Source organism: Nerophis lumbriciformis, linkage group LG04, assembly GCF_033978685.3.
Source record: "Nerophis lumbriciformis linkage group LG04, RoL_Nlum_v2.1, whole genome shotgun sequence".
Classification (NCBI taxonomy): Eukaryota; Metazoa; Chordata; class Actinopteri; order Syngnathiformes; family Syngnathidae; genus Nerophis; species Nerophis lumbriciformis.
The window spans coordinates 36,777,831-36,790,433 of NC_084551.2; the positions used below are offsets into that span (position 1 = coordinate 36,777,831).

A 12,603-nucleotide genomic window follows, 5' to 3' on the forward strand; every position below is an offset into this window, starting at 1 on the left:
GCGATGATTTGTTGAGACAGCGAGAGTAGAGAGCTGCTGCTTGCTGATTTGTTGAAAGTCGGTGCTCGGTGCAGCATATTATCACGTATGTGTGTACTTAAAGTGTAACTTAAACATTATGGAAGAAAGCCCAAAACAATTCATATCGTGGCAAGCTTATGCTAAAAACAGTAAAATTAATAACAACTTATCAGAGGCAGTAGAGCGGGACAGGGAGTACAAGATATAAAGAAAATAAATCTAATTGATTTTCAGAATTAAACACTATTTAATAGTAGATAAATGTTTATAGCACAACAATCAGGGGAAAAAAAGACAAATTCAACCCTCTTCTGCTTCCCCAGTTTCTTGGTAAATTTAACCCACAAACCAATTGTCTCATGCGAATATGCACATTTTTAGAGAAAGATATTGTCACTGTCGTCTCTACTGCTGTCTGGCGAAGCATCCAGCAAACTTGGAGCACAGCCACAGCACAAATACACTTGGTGGAATTTAGGCGTGTGACTCGATTTATCAACACCATGCATTATCCTGGCACATTTTTATATTAGTGACTGCTATACAGAATATTCTGGGACGCAAACCCTGGCAGCGTCTAAACAGATGGCTGCTGTGGACAAGGTTTATAACAAAACTTTTTTCTGCTGGAGAAATGTATATGGCCGCTATAGACAGGAAGCCGCTAACACAGGTTTGACTGTATATGTATTGTTATATGCAAGTGTATTTGTTAATTAGGGCTGTCAAAGTTAACGCATTTACTAATGTGGTTAATCACAAACATATAGCATCTTTTTGAAAGTTAATTTAAATTACACATAATGCAATTAATTATGCTTACGGTAATCAAAATGCTAAAAGTTTGACTGATCTGATTAAAAAAAATATATACTTAACTATAATAATAATAATTTGACAGCACAAATGTATATGTTAATATATTTGTATGCTGTATGTAACAAGATAATTTATGTTACTGTGTAGTGCTAATGTTTCTCGGGTTTTTTTAAACAGGATCGTCTGTTGGCTCTAAAGCGCAGCATGTCTTTCATGCAGGACATGGACTACACACAGCAAGCAGCCATTTTAGGAGATGAAGAACTTACAGCCGATTTACCTCCGCCAGAGATCATTCCTATCCCGGTGGAATCGGCTAAAAAGTCTAAAAAACAACCTGTTAAAGACATGAAGTAAGTCATTAGTTTTTCCATTACATCTGACATTACAGTGCATAATGTGTTGGTCAGTGTATTTTAGAAAGCAGAGGAGAGACACTTAACCCTCCATGGGGCGGTATGGCGTAGTGGGTAGAGCGGCCGTGCCAGAAACCTGAGGGTTGCAGGTTCGCTCCCCGCCTCTTGACATCCAAATCGCTGCCGTTGTGTCCCTGGGCAGGAAACTTCACCCTTGCCCCCGGTGCCGCTCACACTGATGAATGAATGATGAATGAATGATAGGTGGTGGTCGGTGGGGCCGTAGGCGCAAACTGGCAGCCTCACTTCTGTCAGTCTACCCCAGGGCAGCTGTGGCTACAAATGTATCTTACCACCACCAGGTGTGAATGAATGATGGGTTCCCACTTCTCTGTGAGCGCTTTGAGTATCTATTAATAGAAAAGTGTGATATAAAATCTAATTCATTATTATTTATTATTATTATAAAGGAATGGAGTCATCATAGGGCTTCTCTGTTTGCAGCTACCTCTTTGAGCCAGAGGGGAACGCCTGCAGTTTGACTGACAGCACAGCAGAGGAGCACGTTCTGGCTCTAGTGGAGCATTCTGCAGATGAAGCCCGCGATCGGATTAACAGATACATGCCAAACTCTAAGGTTTTTGACTAAGATTGCTTTTTTTAGTTGTTATTTTCCAGTGCAACAACATTATTTAAACTGTTATGTCTGCTCCGTGCTTTCAGATAGGCTATCTGCGCAAGGAGTCAGACACTTCTCTTTTGTACACCGTTGTCAATCAACTTGATCCTGACGCAGAAGGTTTTGAACAAGTGCATGTTTGCGTCTTATGTTCTCTCAATATGAAAAACAGGAAAATAGCATTGTTGTCCTCACTATTGCAGACGAGGAGACCCACAAAGTGGACCTGAGTTCGCTATCTAACAAGCTTCTCCCTGGATTAACAACACTGGGTTTCAAGGATGACAGGAGACACAAAGGTACAATATATCATGATATAAGGGTTTTATATTGGTCGATATTAATAATTATTGCTGCTTTTTATGACCTATGGCTATGGAAAATTAAGACCAGAAGAAAAATATATTAAATGTAGATATTTTTGTAACCTTCCTTTAATTGTAATTCCCTCAGCTATCTAGGCAGAAAGGAAAGGACATGTGAACACAACCCTGGAAAACACTCAAACAATCAATGTAAACAATATCCTAAAATGACATTGACCACTTAACAATAACCTCTTAAAATGAAGGTGCAAAAATAAGGAATACATAAGAAATGCCTAATAGTAGAGATGCCGATAAATGCGTTAAAATGTAATATCGGAAATTATCGGTATCATTTTTTTTATTATCGGTATGTTTTTTTTTTTTGTTTGTTTGTTTTTTTAATTAAATAAACATAAAAAACACAAGATACACTTACAATTATTGCACCAACCCAAAAAACCTTCCTCCCCCATTTACACTCATTCACACTCATTCACACAAAAGGGTTGTTTCTTTCTGTTATTAATATTCTGGTTCCTACATTATATATCAATATATATCTATACAGTCTGCAAGGGATACAGTCCGTAAGCACACATGATTGTGCGTACTGCTGGTCCACTAATAGTACTAACCTTTAACAGTTAATTTTACTAATTTTCATTAATTACTAGTTTTAATGTAACTGTTTTTATATTGTTTTACTTTCTTTTTTATTCAAGAAAATGTTTTTAATTTATTTATCTTATGTTATCTTCACCATACCTGGTTGTCCAAATTAGGCATAATAATGTGTTAATTCCATGACTGTATATGTTCTGCCCTCACTATATGTGTTGAGGTTGTACAGCTTGGCAGACAGCTAACAACCAATCTAGGACGTTCTAATAAAGTTCCAAAGCAGATGAATCCATTTAGGCTCTTTATTGTTGTTGATCTTGCTTTGTCTTGCACTGGACTTTTATTTTATTTATTTTTTTGTAAAAAGACTTATCTTTTCCAAGGCTTGTAAGAGTTAACACAACTCGTCTACTTCTCATTGTTTTATGAACTGGGCTAACATCGTGAACCGGAAGTGACCAAACTAATGACGCGCAACATTTCCCATCGCCACAAGGTGTCAGTAATAGTCCACAATCAAACGGGCATAACACTCCCCGCTTGGTATAATGTTTTATACCACTATACAGTCTCTTTACGAAGGAGCAACACGACCTCTGAAACAGGTCTAGTGTAGATTCTTGGAGTACCTTGTCGGATGATCTTGACGTCTACTTTTCTTACTTTGTTGTCATGGCTGTTGATAGACTTGACGATGAGTCCAGTGGGTCTTTCATTTCTTCTCACCTGGCCGTCTTTCAGTAGTACTAGGTCTCCAACTTGCAGGTTAGGCCTTTCTGCATACCATTTTCTCTTAGGTTGTATGGTTGACAGGTATTCTTGTTTCCATCGCTTCCAGAATCTATCAGAGAGAAGTTGGACTTGCCGCCATTGTTTTGAGTGGATGTCTTTCACGTTGAAGTCTCCTGGCGGTGCAGATATGACGTCTCTCTTCTGCGTATGATAAAGGGATGAACGTCGCTTTGATGCTTGTTCCCGATTGTTTGAGAGGTTGTGACGAGGTGATCGAAAGGATAACGGGGCAACCCAAGTGTTTGACTCATCTTTGTATAGTTCTTTGTTCATAATGTGAAGAAATGCTTGATCATCAGGAGACAAACCTGGTTTATCGTCATTCTTAGCTTTTTGAAAGACTTGGCTGCCGAGGTTGTCCATCTCCTCCAGATGTTTGGGGGGTTGCAGACCATGGCACGGATTAGGGCTGCTGAACTTTTCACTGACACGGATGGTGTTAGAACATGGACTTAGAAATGTTTCTCGTTCATTGTGTGGCAGATTATTCCTGAAGACATTGATGTTTTCTGGCTTATCAGCTCCTTCAAGACATACTTCCCCGACTATGACCCACCCTAGGTCAAGACGTTGTGCATAAGGTGCCTCGTCAGGTCCATTGTACTGCTCCCTTACTTTATGCACTCGGATAATATCTCTTCCGAGTAAAATCAAAATTGCTGCATTGGGGTCAACTGCTGGTATCTTTCCTTCCAGTGGAGCTAGATGAGGATGATGCTGAATAATCTCTGGTGATGGGATCGCCGATCTGTCATCGGGCATCATGTCGCATTCTAAAAGTGTGGGGAGAGGTACTGTGGTTTGCATGTCCAATGACTCTATAATGAAGTTGCATGCACGTCTTCCTGCTGTCTCCATTACCCCAGAACATGTTCTCAGTGTGTATGGTGCTGAATCTGATTTGATGCCGAAGAGATTAAAGAAATCTGTTTTAGCAAGGGATCGGTTACTTTGCTCATCCAGGACTGCATACATTTTGACCGCTTTCTCTCTTTGGCCAGCAGGGTATGCTCTGACTAAACACATTTTGGAACAGGATCTTGAAGTCACTGAATTGCCACAGATCTCAGTACACTTTGACGTCACTGATGGGATGAGATCTTTATTATTCTCCCCGCTTTGATCTTCCTTCACTGGGAAGTTCTCTGTTGTTGGTGGTGGACCAGGGTGAAGCGCTGTTATGTGCCTAGTGCTGTCACACTCTTTACATTGCACGGCTTTTTCACAATCCTTCGCCATGTGTCTCGTAGATGCGCAACATCGATAACAGATGTGTTGCTCTTTCAGATAAGCCTTTCTTTCTTCGAGTGGTTTGTTTCGGAAGCCATGGCATTTACGTAGAGGGTGAGGCTTATTGTGGATGGGACATATTTTATCTGGGTCTTCAAATTGCTTTTCTTGGAAGTTGTATTTAGCTTCAGGTACTGTCGCCACTTCAGTTTTCTTTACGGACACTGGTGTCCTGTAATTCGGTTGAAGTCGTTCTTGTCTAGCATTAGTTACGTTACCACTGGTGACACATGCAAAGCTGGGATCATTGCGGATCCTAGCTTCTTCCATAATGAAGTTCACAAAGAAGTGAAATGGTGGATAAGCCACCTTTTTGTCCCTTTTGTATGCTGAGCCTGAACTAACCCATTTTTCTTGGAGACGATATGGTAGCTTGATCAGGATGGGACTAATGCCATGAGCTGTGTCAAGATGAAGAAGACCGGGTAAGAGTTCATTTGACTTTGCTGCGTCCAACTCAAGAAGGAGGTCCCCGAACTCTCTCAGTCTTTGGTTGTCTGTGTTTGAGATATGTGGGAAGTTCTCAAGTTTTTTAAGTAAAGCATGCTCAATTATTTCAGGTGCACCGTATGACTCCTCTAGCCTCTGCCACACCATTTCGACCCCAGCTTCTGCATTATGTATGTACACGGCTCTTAATCTCTTAGCTTGTTCTGCTGATTGAGGTCCAAGCCATTTAGCCAGCATATCCAATTCCTCGCGTGCACTGAGGTATAGGTCCCTTGTGGAGCCGATGAATGATGCCTTCCAGGCCCAGTAATTTTGTGGTTGGTCATCAAACTTGAGAAGACCAGAGCTGACCATCTCTTTACGCATTAGGTATTTAGCCAGGTCTGATGCACCACGATTGTCGAAGGAAGTTGCTCCTCGTGCGGAAAAGTGATGAGGCTGGGTATGGTGGAATGATTTTTGATATGAAGAATCTATCCTTTGAGTTGCATCATTCCTTGTGAAGGTGTCTTTTGATGGACTTGCAGTAATATGAAGCGGTGGAGTCCCCACGTCTCCCCGATGTGGTTGTTTGTGGTGCTGGACAGGTAGGTAATTGGGCACATGGTTCTTAACGTCATCCATCTCTTGTTTATTAGCCGTTGTGTTGACCTTAACATCTTCATCATTGTCCATTGTCTGCTGGCGCGCTGAGGAAGAGGTCAGTATTGGCTGATTTAAAGAATGGAGTGAGTGTTGGCCATGAGATGCCTCTGACAGTTGCTCCACAAACTCTTTAGTGCGTTCTACTGGGCTTAGTACTGGCATATTAAAATCAAGTTGGCTTCTTTGGATATCACTTTCTTCTTGAGCTGATATGTCTAAAACATGTGCTTCAGCTGCTGCTGCTTCAGCGGCTTTTTCTGATTTTAACAGGAGCAGATTAGCTTGTATTTCCGCTTGCTGTTTTAACATTTCTGCTTCTTTTTGTGCAAAGAAAAGTTTAACACGTGCACTTTCTGCTTTAGCACGCGCTTTTGCAGCAGCAACGCTCACTGACGTCATCCGACTTGAGTGAGATGAATGTGACGATCTTGAACTTCTTTCATGTTCGCTTACGTCTTCTTTTGAATGCTCCATGGTGTGCTGTTTACCACTGGATGTTGAAGAGAATGCTGCGTTATGTCTCTGTGAAGCCCGCTGTGCTTTCAGTCTTTTTACTATTCTGCCCTCACTATATGTGTTGAGGTTGTACAGCTTGGCAGACAGCTAACAACCAATCCAGGACGTTCTAATAAAGTTCCAAAGCAGATGAATCCATTTAGGCTCTTTATTGTTGTTGATCTTGCTTTGTCTTGCACTGGACTTTTATTTTATTTATTTTTTTGTAAAAAGACTTATCTTTTCCAAGGCTTGTAAGAGTTAACACAACTCGTCTACTTCTCATTGTTTTATGAACTGGGCTAACATCGTGAACCGGAAGTGACCAAACTAATGACGCGCAACATTTCCCATCGCCACAAGGTGTCAGTAATAGTCCACAATCAAACGGGCATAACAGTATATATCGGTTGATATCGGTGTCGGTTGATATCGGTATTGGTAATTAAAGAGTTGGACAATATCGGAATATCGGATATCGGCAAAAAGCCATTATCGGACATCCCTACCTAATAGTATAACAAAATAGTGCAAAGTGTGAAAATGTAAACATAGAGAAACCTGAGAAGAACCATTTTGTGCAGGTTTAGTGCCTTGACGTTACGACTGTGCTGTAGTAGTGTGGTATTACCGGTCTTGGTGGGGCCTTTGGTCTGACTAAGGTCCGTTTTAAAAAATCTAAAAAACTGCCATAGTGTCGAGGTGACTTTTCCTGTTTTATCCACAATTTCATTGCTCTCTGCAGCAATATTTTTTTGTTTCTCTTCTCACTCCATGCAAAGAATCAAACGTGAGACAACAAGATGGCGCAACCCACAACCAAATTTGATAGTTGATTCTGTTACCTGATTAGCTTTTGGTGTGTCACTCCCACTAATCAGTGATCACTTCCTGCATTGCTCGGTTACCAGAGAGCGAGTGCCTTTGTTTACGCAACCAACCTTGCTTTGCAACTTTCGCTTTCTTCCGACGAAGAAGTAAAAAAAATATCAACCGCATTTTTTACCAATATCGATTATGTGTCGTTTTATCACCCAGCCCTAAAATAAACTACTCTTTCTCTGCTAAGAGCAACTTCCACATTCATGCATTGTACTTCTTTTATAGTGACGTTCCTGAGCAGTGCCTACAACATTCAAACCGTTCAGAAGAACTCAGTCTTTCCTGCCTTAACACCTGATGAGTCAGACTTGCTGTGCTCGGCGTATGGAGACGACACAGGAGTACAATGCGCTCTAAGGTAGAACGGGGGAAATGCCGCATGATGCAAAGTTGACATTCCGTAGCAATAAAAACCGCCACCAATTTCACCTTACACTGTTTTTCCTCCCACGCTAAGCATACTGGACTTTGTCAAGGACTGTGGAAGTGTCACCAAGCATTGGGTCGACGGGCTTCTGGATAAGATGACGGCAGGCGATCACGCTAAAGCCGTCAATCAGATCAGACAGGTATAAGACACACTAAATGTTAGAGGTGGGAAAATTATTGATTCTCCGATGCATCGGGATTAGAATATGGGCGAATCATGAATCGATGGACAAATGTCCAAACATTTATTATGTTTAACATATGTTAAATAAAGTAATAGAGATGGTTCTAAAATGCGGCATTAATGCTAATGTTCTTTAAATGTTAGTTCTAGGTTTGGTTCGAACTATTCATGGGAGAACCATAAGCTAACATTCTATTAATGTTATGTGTTAGCAGGGTTAGCGCGGACACACAGAGAGGAGCGCATGCTAAACGCGGCGCTAAGATAGCTTGAAAGTGAAGTAGTGAAACAAGAAAATAATAAATACTTAGTACACTTCCACAGAAAGCTAATATAAATTGTGTTACAGCAAAGAATAACCAGTCAGGAGAGACAATACTATCCATACAGTGCGGCTGGCAAAACTCTCAGCCATAGATATGATGAAGCAGATAGACAACACTGTCTTTGAGCCGCAAGTTTATGGCGACTGGGGCGAAAGTGTCTGAACATTCTTTAGTTTTAGAAGGCACAACAATTAAATAAGGGATACCTGCTTGCTAAGTAGGGACGTTTATTTATTTTTTCACTTAGCAGGCCACTACAGTTCTCATATGTATCCATCGTTCCATCTTCTTCCGCTTCCCTGAGGTCGGGTCGTGAGGGCAGCAGCCTAGGCAGGGAAGCCCAGACTTCCCTCTCCACAGCCACTTTGTCCAGCTCCTACCGGGGTACCCCAAGACATTCCCAAGCCAGCTGGGAGACAGTAGTCTCCCCAACAGGTCCTGTGTCTTCCCCCGTGGCCTCCTACCGGGTGGACGTGCCCTGAGCACCTCCCCAGGAAGGCATCTGGGGCGCATCCTGACCAGATTCACTCACCACCTCATCTGGCTCCTCTCGATGTGGAGGAGCAGCAACTTTACTCTGAGCTCCTCCCAAATGACAGAGCTTCTCACCCTATCTCTGTGGGAGAGCCCCGCCACCTTATGGAGGAAACTAATTTCGGCCGCTTGTGCCCGTGATCTTGTCCTTTCGGTCATAACCCAAATCTCATGACCATAGGTGAGGGTAGAAACGTAGATTGACCGGTAAATTGAGAGCTTTGCCTTTCGGCTCAGCTCCTTCTTCACCACAACGGACGGATGCAGTGTCCGCATCAATGCAGACTGCCTGTTTATCTCACGATCCACTCTTCCCTCACTTGTAAACAAGACTCCAAGGTACTTGAACTTCTCCACTTTGGACAAGATCTCCTCCCCAACCCGGAGGTGGCATGTCACCCTTTTCTGGGCTAAAACTATAGACTCGGACTTAGAGGTGCTGATTCTCATCCCAGTCGCTTCACAATCAGCTGAGAACCAATCTAGTGAGAGCTGAAGATCATGGCCTGATGAAGCCAGCAGGACTACATCATCTGCAAAAAGCAGAGACCTAATCCTGAAGCCACCAAAGCCCTGAGTACGCCTAGATCTTCTGTCCATAAAAGTTTTGAACAGAATTGGTGACATAAAACCGCCCTGGCGCTCCCAAGCCTTGCTGGAAACGGTTTAGACTTATTGCAATGCGAACCAAACTCTGACGCCGTGATCAGACGGTCTGATACCCCATATACCTGGAGCGCTCCCCACAGGACTTCCAGAGGTACACGATCAAATTAATTTTCCAAGTCCACAAAACACATGTAGACTGGTTGGGCAAACTCCCATGCATCCTCAAGGACCCTGCCTAGAGTATAGAGCTGGTCCACAGTTCCACAACCAGGATAAGATGTCACATATCTAGTCTTCCATATATACCGTATTTTTCGGAGTATAAGTCGCTCCGGAGTATAAGTCGCACCGGCCGAAAATGCATAATAAAGAAGGAAAAACCATACACAAGTCGCACTGGAGTATAAGTCGCACTTTTTGGGGAAATTTATTTGATAAAACCCAACACCAAGAATAGACATTTGAAAGGCAATTTAAAATAAATAAAGAATAGTGAACAACAGGCTGAATAAGTGTACGTTATATGACGCATAAATAACCAACTGAGAACGTGCCTGGTATGTTAACGTAACATATTATGGTAAGAGTCATTCAAATAACTATAACATATAGAACATGCTATACGTTTACCAAACAATCTGTCACTCCTAATCGCTAAATCCCATGAAATCTTATACGTCTAGTCTCTTACGTGAATGAGCTAAATATTATTATTTGATATTTTACGGTAATGTGTTAATAATTTCACACATAAGTCGCTCCTGAGTATAAGTCGCACCCCCGGCCAAACTATGAAAAAAACTGTGACTTATAGTTCGAAAAATACGGTATCTGTATATTTATGCTTTGTGCACTAACATCCAAAAACCGGAAATGACCCAATACAGCATACGCCAGTAGCCAAAGGAGAAGCCTTGTAGACATATTATTAATATTAATAATTAAATGTAATACCTTTAAAAAAATATAATAATAATATACAATATGATAATAATATTCAATATAATAAAGATGTATAAATCGATATATAATTGAATCGTAGCCCCTGAATTGTAATCAAATTGTGAGATGCCCAAAGTTTCTCCCCTCTACTATGTTTTTAAGCAAGAACATCCCTAACATCACTCCTTAATTTAATTTTAACTGCCACATCGCTACAATGATTAGGAATAAAAAAATAAAATCTACTTTACCTTGTTGGTTAATAATCTTTGTGTGCAGCAGAAGGGAAGGGGGATGGAGGCTTGTGTTGACAACACTGTGAATGCTTCCTTAATGTTTCAAACCACACATCGCTTGCCCATTGCTTTCTTTTGACTCATATTGATCTAGCAAAAGTAGAAATAATGTTGTAAAAGGGCTAAAAAAACACTTCAAAGGCACACAAAGTAGCACATCAGCGCTGTCCTGACTGAATGAGCACCGCAGAGCGACCAGCCCACCCAAAATCACGGTGCTGCCGGGCACAAAATGGCTGCGCTGCGAGATTCACAATGGGTGGATGAAACATTCTTATACGGAGACAGGGCTCTTACACCAAAGCATATTTTTATTCTGTCTGTGGTCCGTAGCAATGAGGGCTTTGTAAATAGAGGTTGCCCTGTAAAATGCCTTTTAAAAGGTGAGGGATGTAAAAAAAAAGTGTATGATACTGTACTTACTGTATCAATCCACAACTCTACCCTGGCCACAATTTGACCTATGATTGCTTGTTCAGAAAAGAAACATGATGCTGAAGCCTGACGAAACCAAGACCGGCATCTGTGATTTACAGGTGGGGCTGCACTCCGGTAAACTCCATCCATGTTTTACCCGCACCGGATTTGACTCAAGTTGTGTTTTTTCCCTTCTTAGATGGTCGACGGCCCTGGTCTGGGGGAGAGCAGTTCAGTGCTGGATTTCATGTCACTGAAGAACTATCCTGACATGTCTCTGGATATATCAATGCTCAACACAATAGGTCATTGTGTATCTATTTTCATGCTTCGTAAATATGATGTGATGTTATTATGTTACCAATGTTGCAAGTCAGTATTGTCACTTGTCCAGTCAAAAAACAACGGCGTATTTGTATTTGTTCTCCAATATGACAAGAATAAGGAAGTAAATGACAATTAATAGCCTCTATTGTGTTTGGCGGTAGAAAATGGATGGATGGATGGATTTTCCTACGATGCTTTGTTTATTTTTTATTATTACACAGGTAAGAGCGTGAAGAAGGAGCCAGGAAATGAGGAAGGCCAGCAACACTTTGAGGACGCTGACAAGCTCCTGCAGGAGTTTCAGGAAGCTCAGGTGGATAGAGTCGGCTCCAGGCCTTCATCCAACCTGTCATCCCTCTCTAACGCCTCAGAGAGGGATCAGCATCACCTCGGTAGCGGACATTTTTCTAATACGGGGTCACTATTTGGTCATAAGAATGACGCATGTGTTGTCATCGACTAAAAGGGTTTTGTTTGATTGACAGGGAGCCCGTCACAGTCCGAGATGGTTCATGACCCCTACGAGTTCCTGCAGTCACCAGAGTCAGAGAGCCCAGCCAACAACTGATCACGCTTGGCTTGCGCTGCATCAAGAATACAGCACTGCGCACTGTGAAGTTGGACTCGGAAGTCCAATACTGTGGATATTACACAAGCATCCAGCCTCAAAGTTTTGTACAGACTGTTTTATTTTATGTTTTTTAATGAGTGCAACAGGAATATTAAATGATTGCATCTGTATTTATAAATATGTCTGGTTTACTACAACCCCTGGAAAAAATGATTGAATCCTCAGACTTAGAGGATGTCCATTCAATTGTTTAATTTTGTAAAAATAAAGCAGATAACGGGCAACACGGTGACACAGGGGTTAGTGCGTGTGCCTCACAAAAAGAAGATTCTGGATTTGATCCCCAGGCTTGGGGTCTTTCTGTGTGGGGTTTGCATGTTTTCCCTGACTGCGTGGGTTCCCCCTGGGTACTTCGGCTTCCTCCCACCTCCAAAGACATGCACCTGGGGATAGGCTGATTGGCAACACTAAATTGGCCCTAGTGTGTGAATGTTGTCTGTCTGTGTTGACTCTGCAATGAGGTGGCAACTTGTCCAGGGTGCCTTATGCCCGAATGCAGCTGAGATAAGCTCCAGCACGCCCCGCGACCCCGAAAGGGACAAGCGGTAGA

At 42.0% G+C, this 12,603-nt stretch overlaps 1 protein-coding gene across 3 annotated transcripts in view; it reads left to right on the forward strand.

The window, feature by feature from the left end:
* brd9 (bromodomain containing 9) overlaps window positions 1-12,171 on the forward strand; it is a 29,077-nt gene extending 16,906 nt beyond the window's left edge. For 2 of the 3 annotated variants that reach the window (XM_061954167.1, XM_061954159.1), the window contains exons 8-17: window positions 1,018-1,193; window positions 1,701-1,833; window positions 1,920-1,995; window positions 2,079-2,174; window positions 7,584-7,716; window positions 7,816-7,927; window positions 11,158-11,214; window positions 11,295-11,400; window positions 11,644-11,814; window positions 11,908-12,171. In XM_061954167.1, coding sequence (XP_061810151.1) covers window positions 1,018-1,193; window positions 1,701-1,833; window positions 1,920-1,995; window positions 2,079-2,174; window positions 7,584-7,716; window positions 7,816-7,927; window positions 11,158-11,214; window positions 11,295-11,400; window positions 11,644-11,814; window positions 11,908-11,990 — 1,143 coding nt within the window. In that variant the 3' untranslated portion in view covers window positions 11,991-12,171. The remainder of the gene's footprint in view (window positions 1-1,017; window positions 1,194-1,700; window positions 1,834-1,919; window positions 1,996-2,078; window positions 2,175-7,583; window positions 7,717-7,815; window positions 7,928-11,157; window positions 11,215-11,294; window positions 11,401-11,643; window positions 11,815-11,907) is intronic. The other variant, XM_061954176.2, reaches the window with a different exon arrangement.
* The last annotated feature ends 432 nt before the right edge of the window (window positions 12,172-12,603 follow it).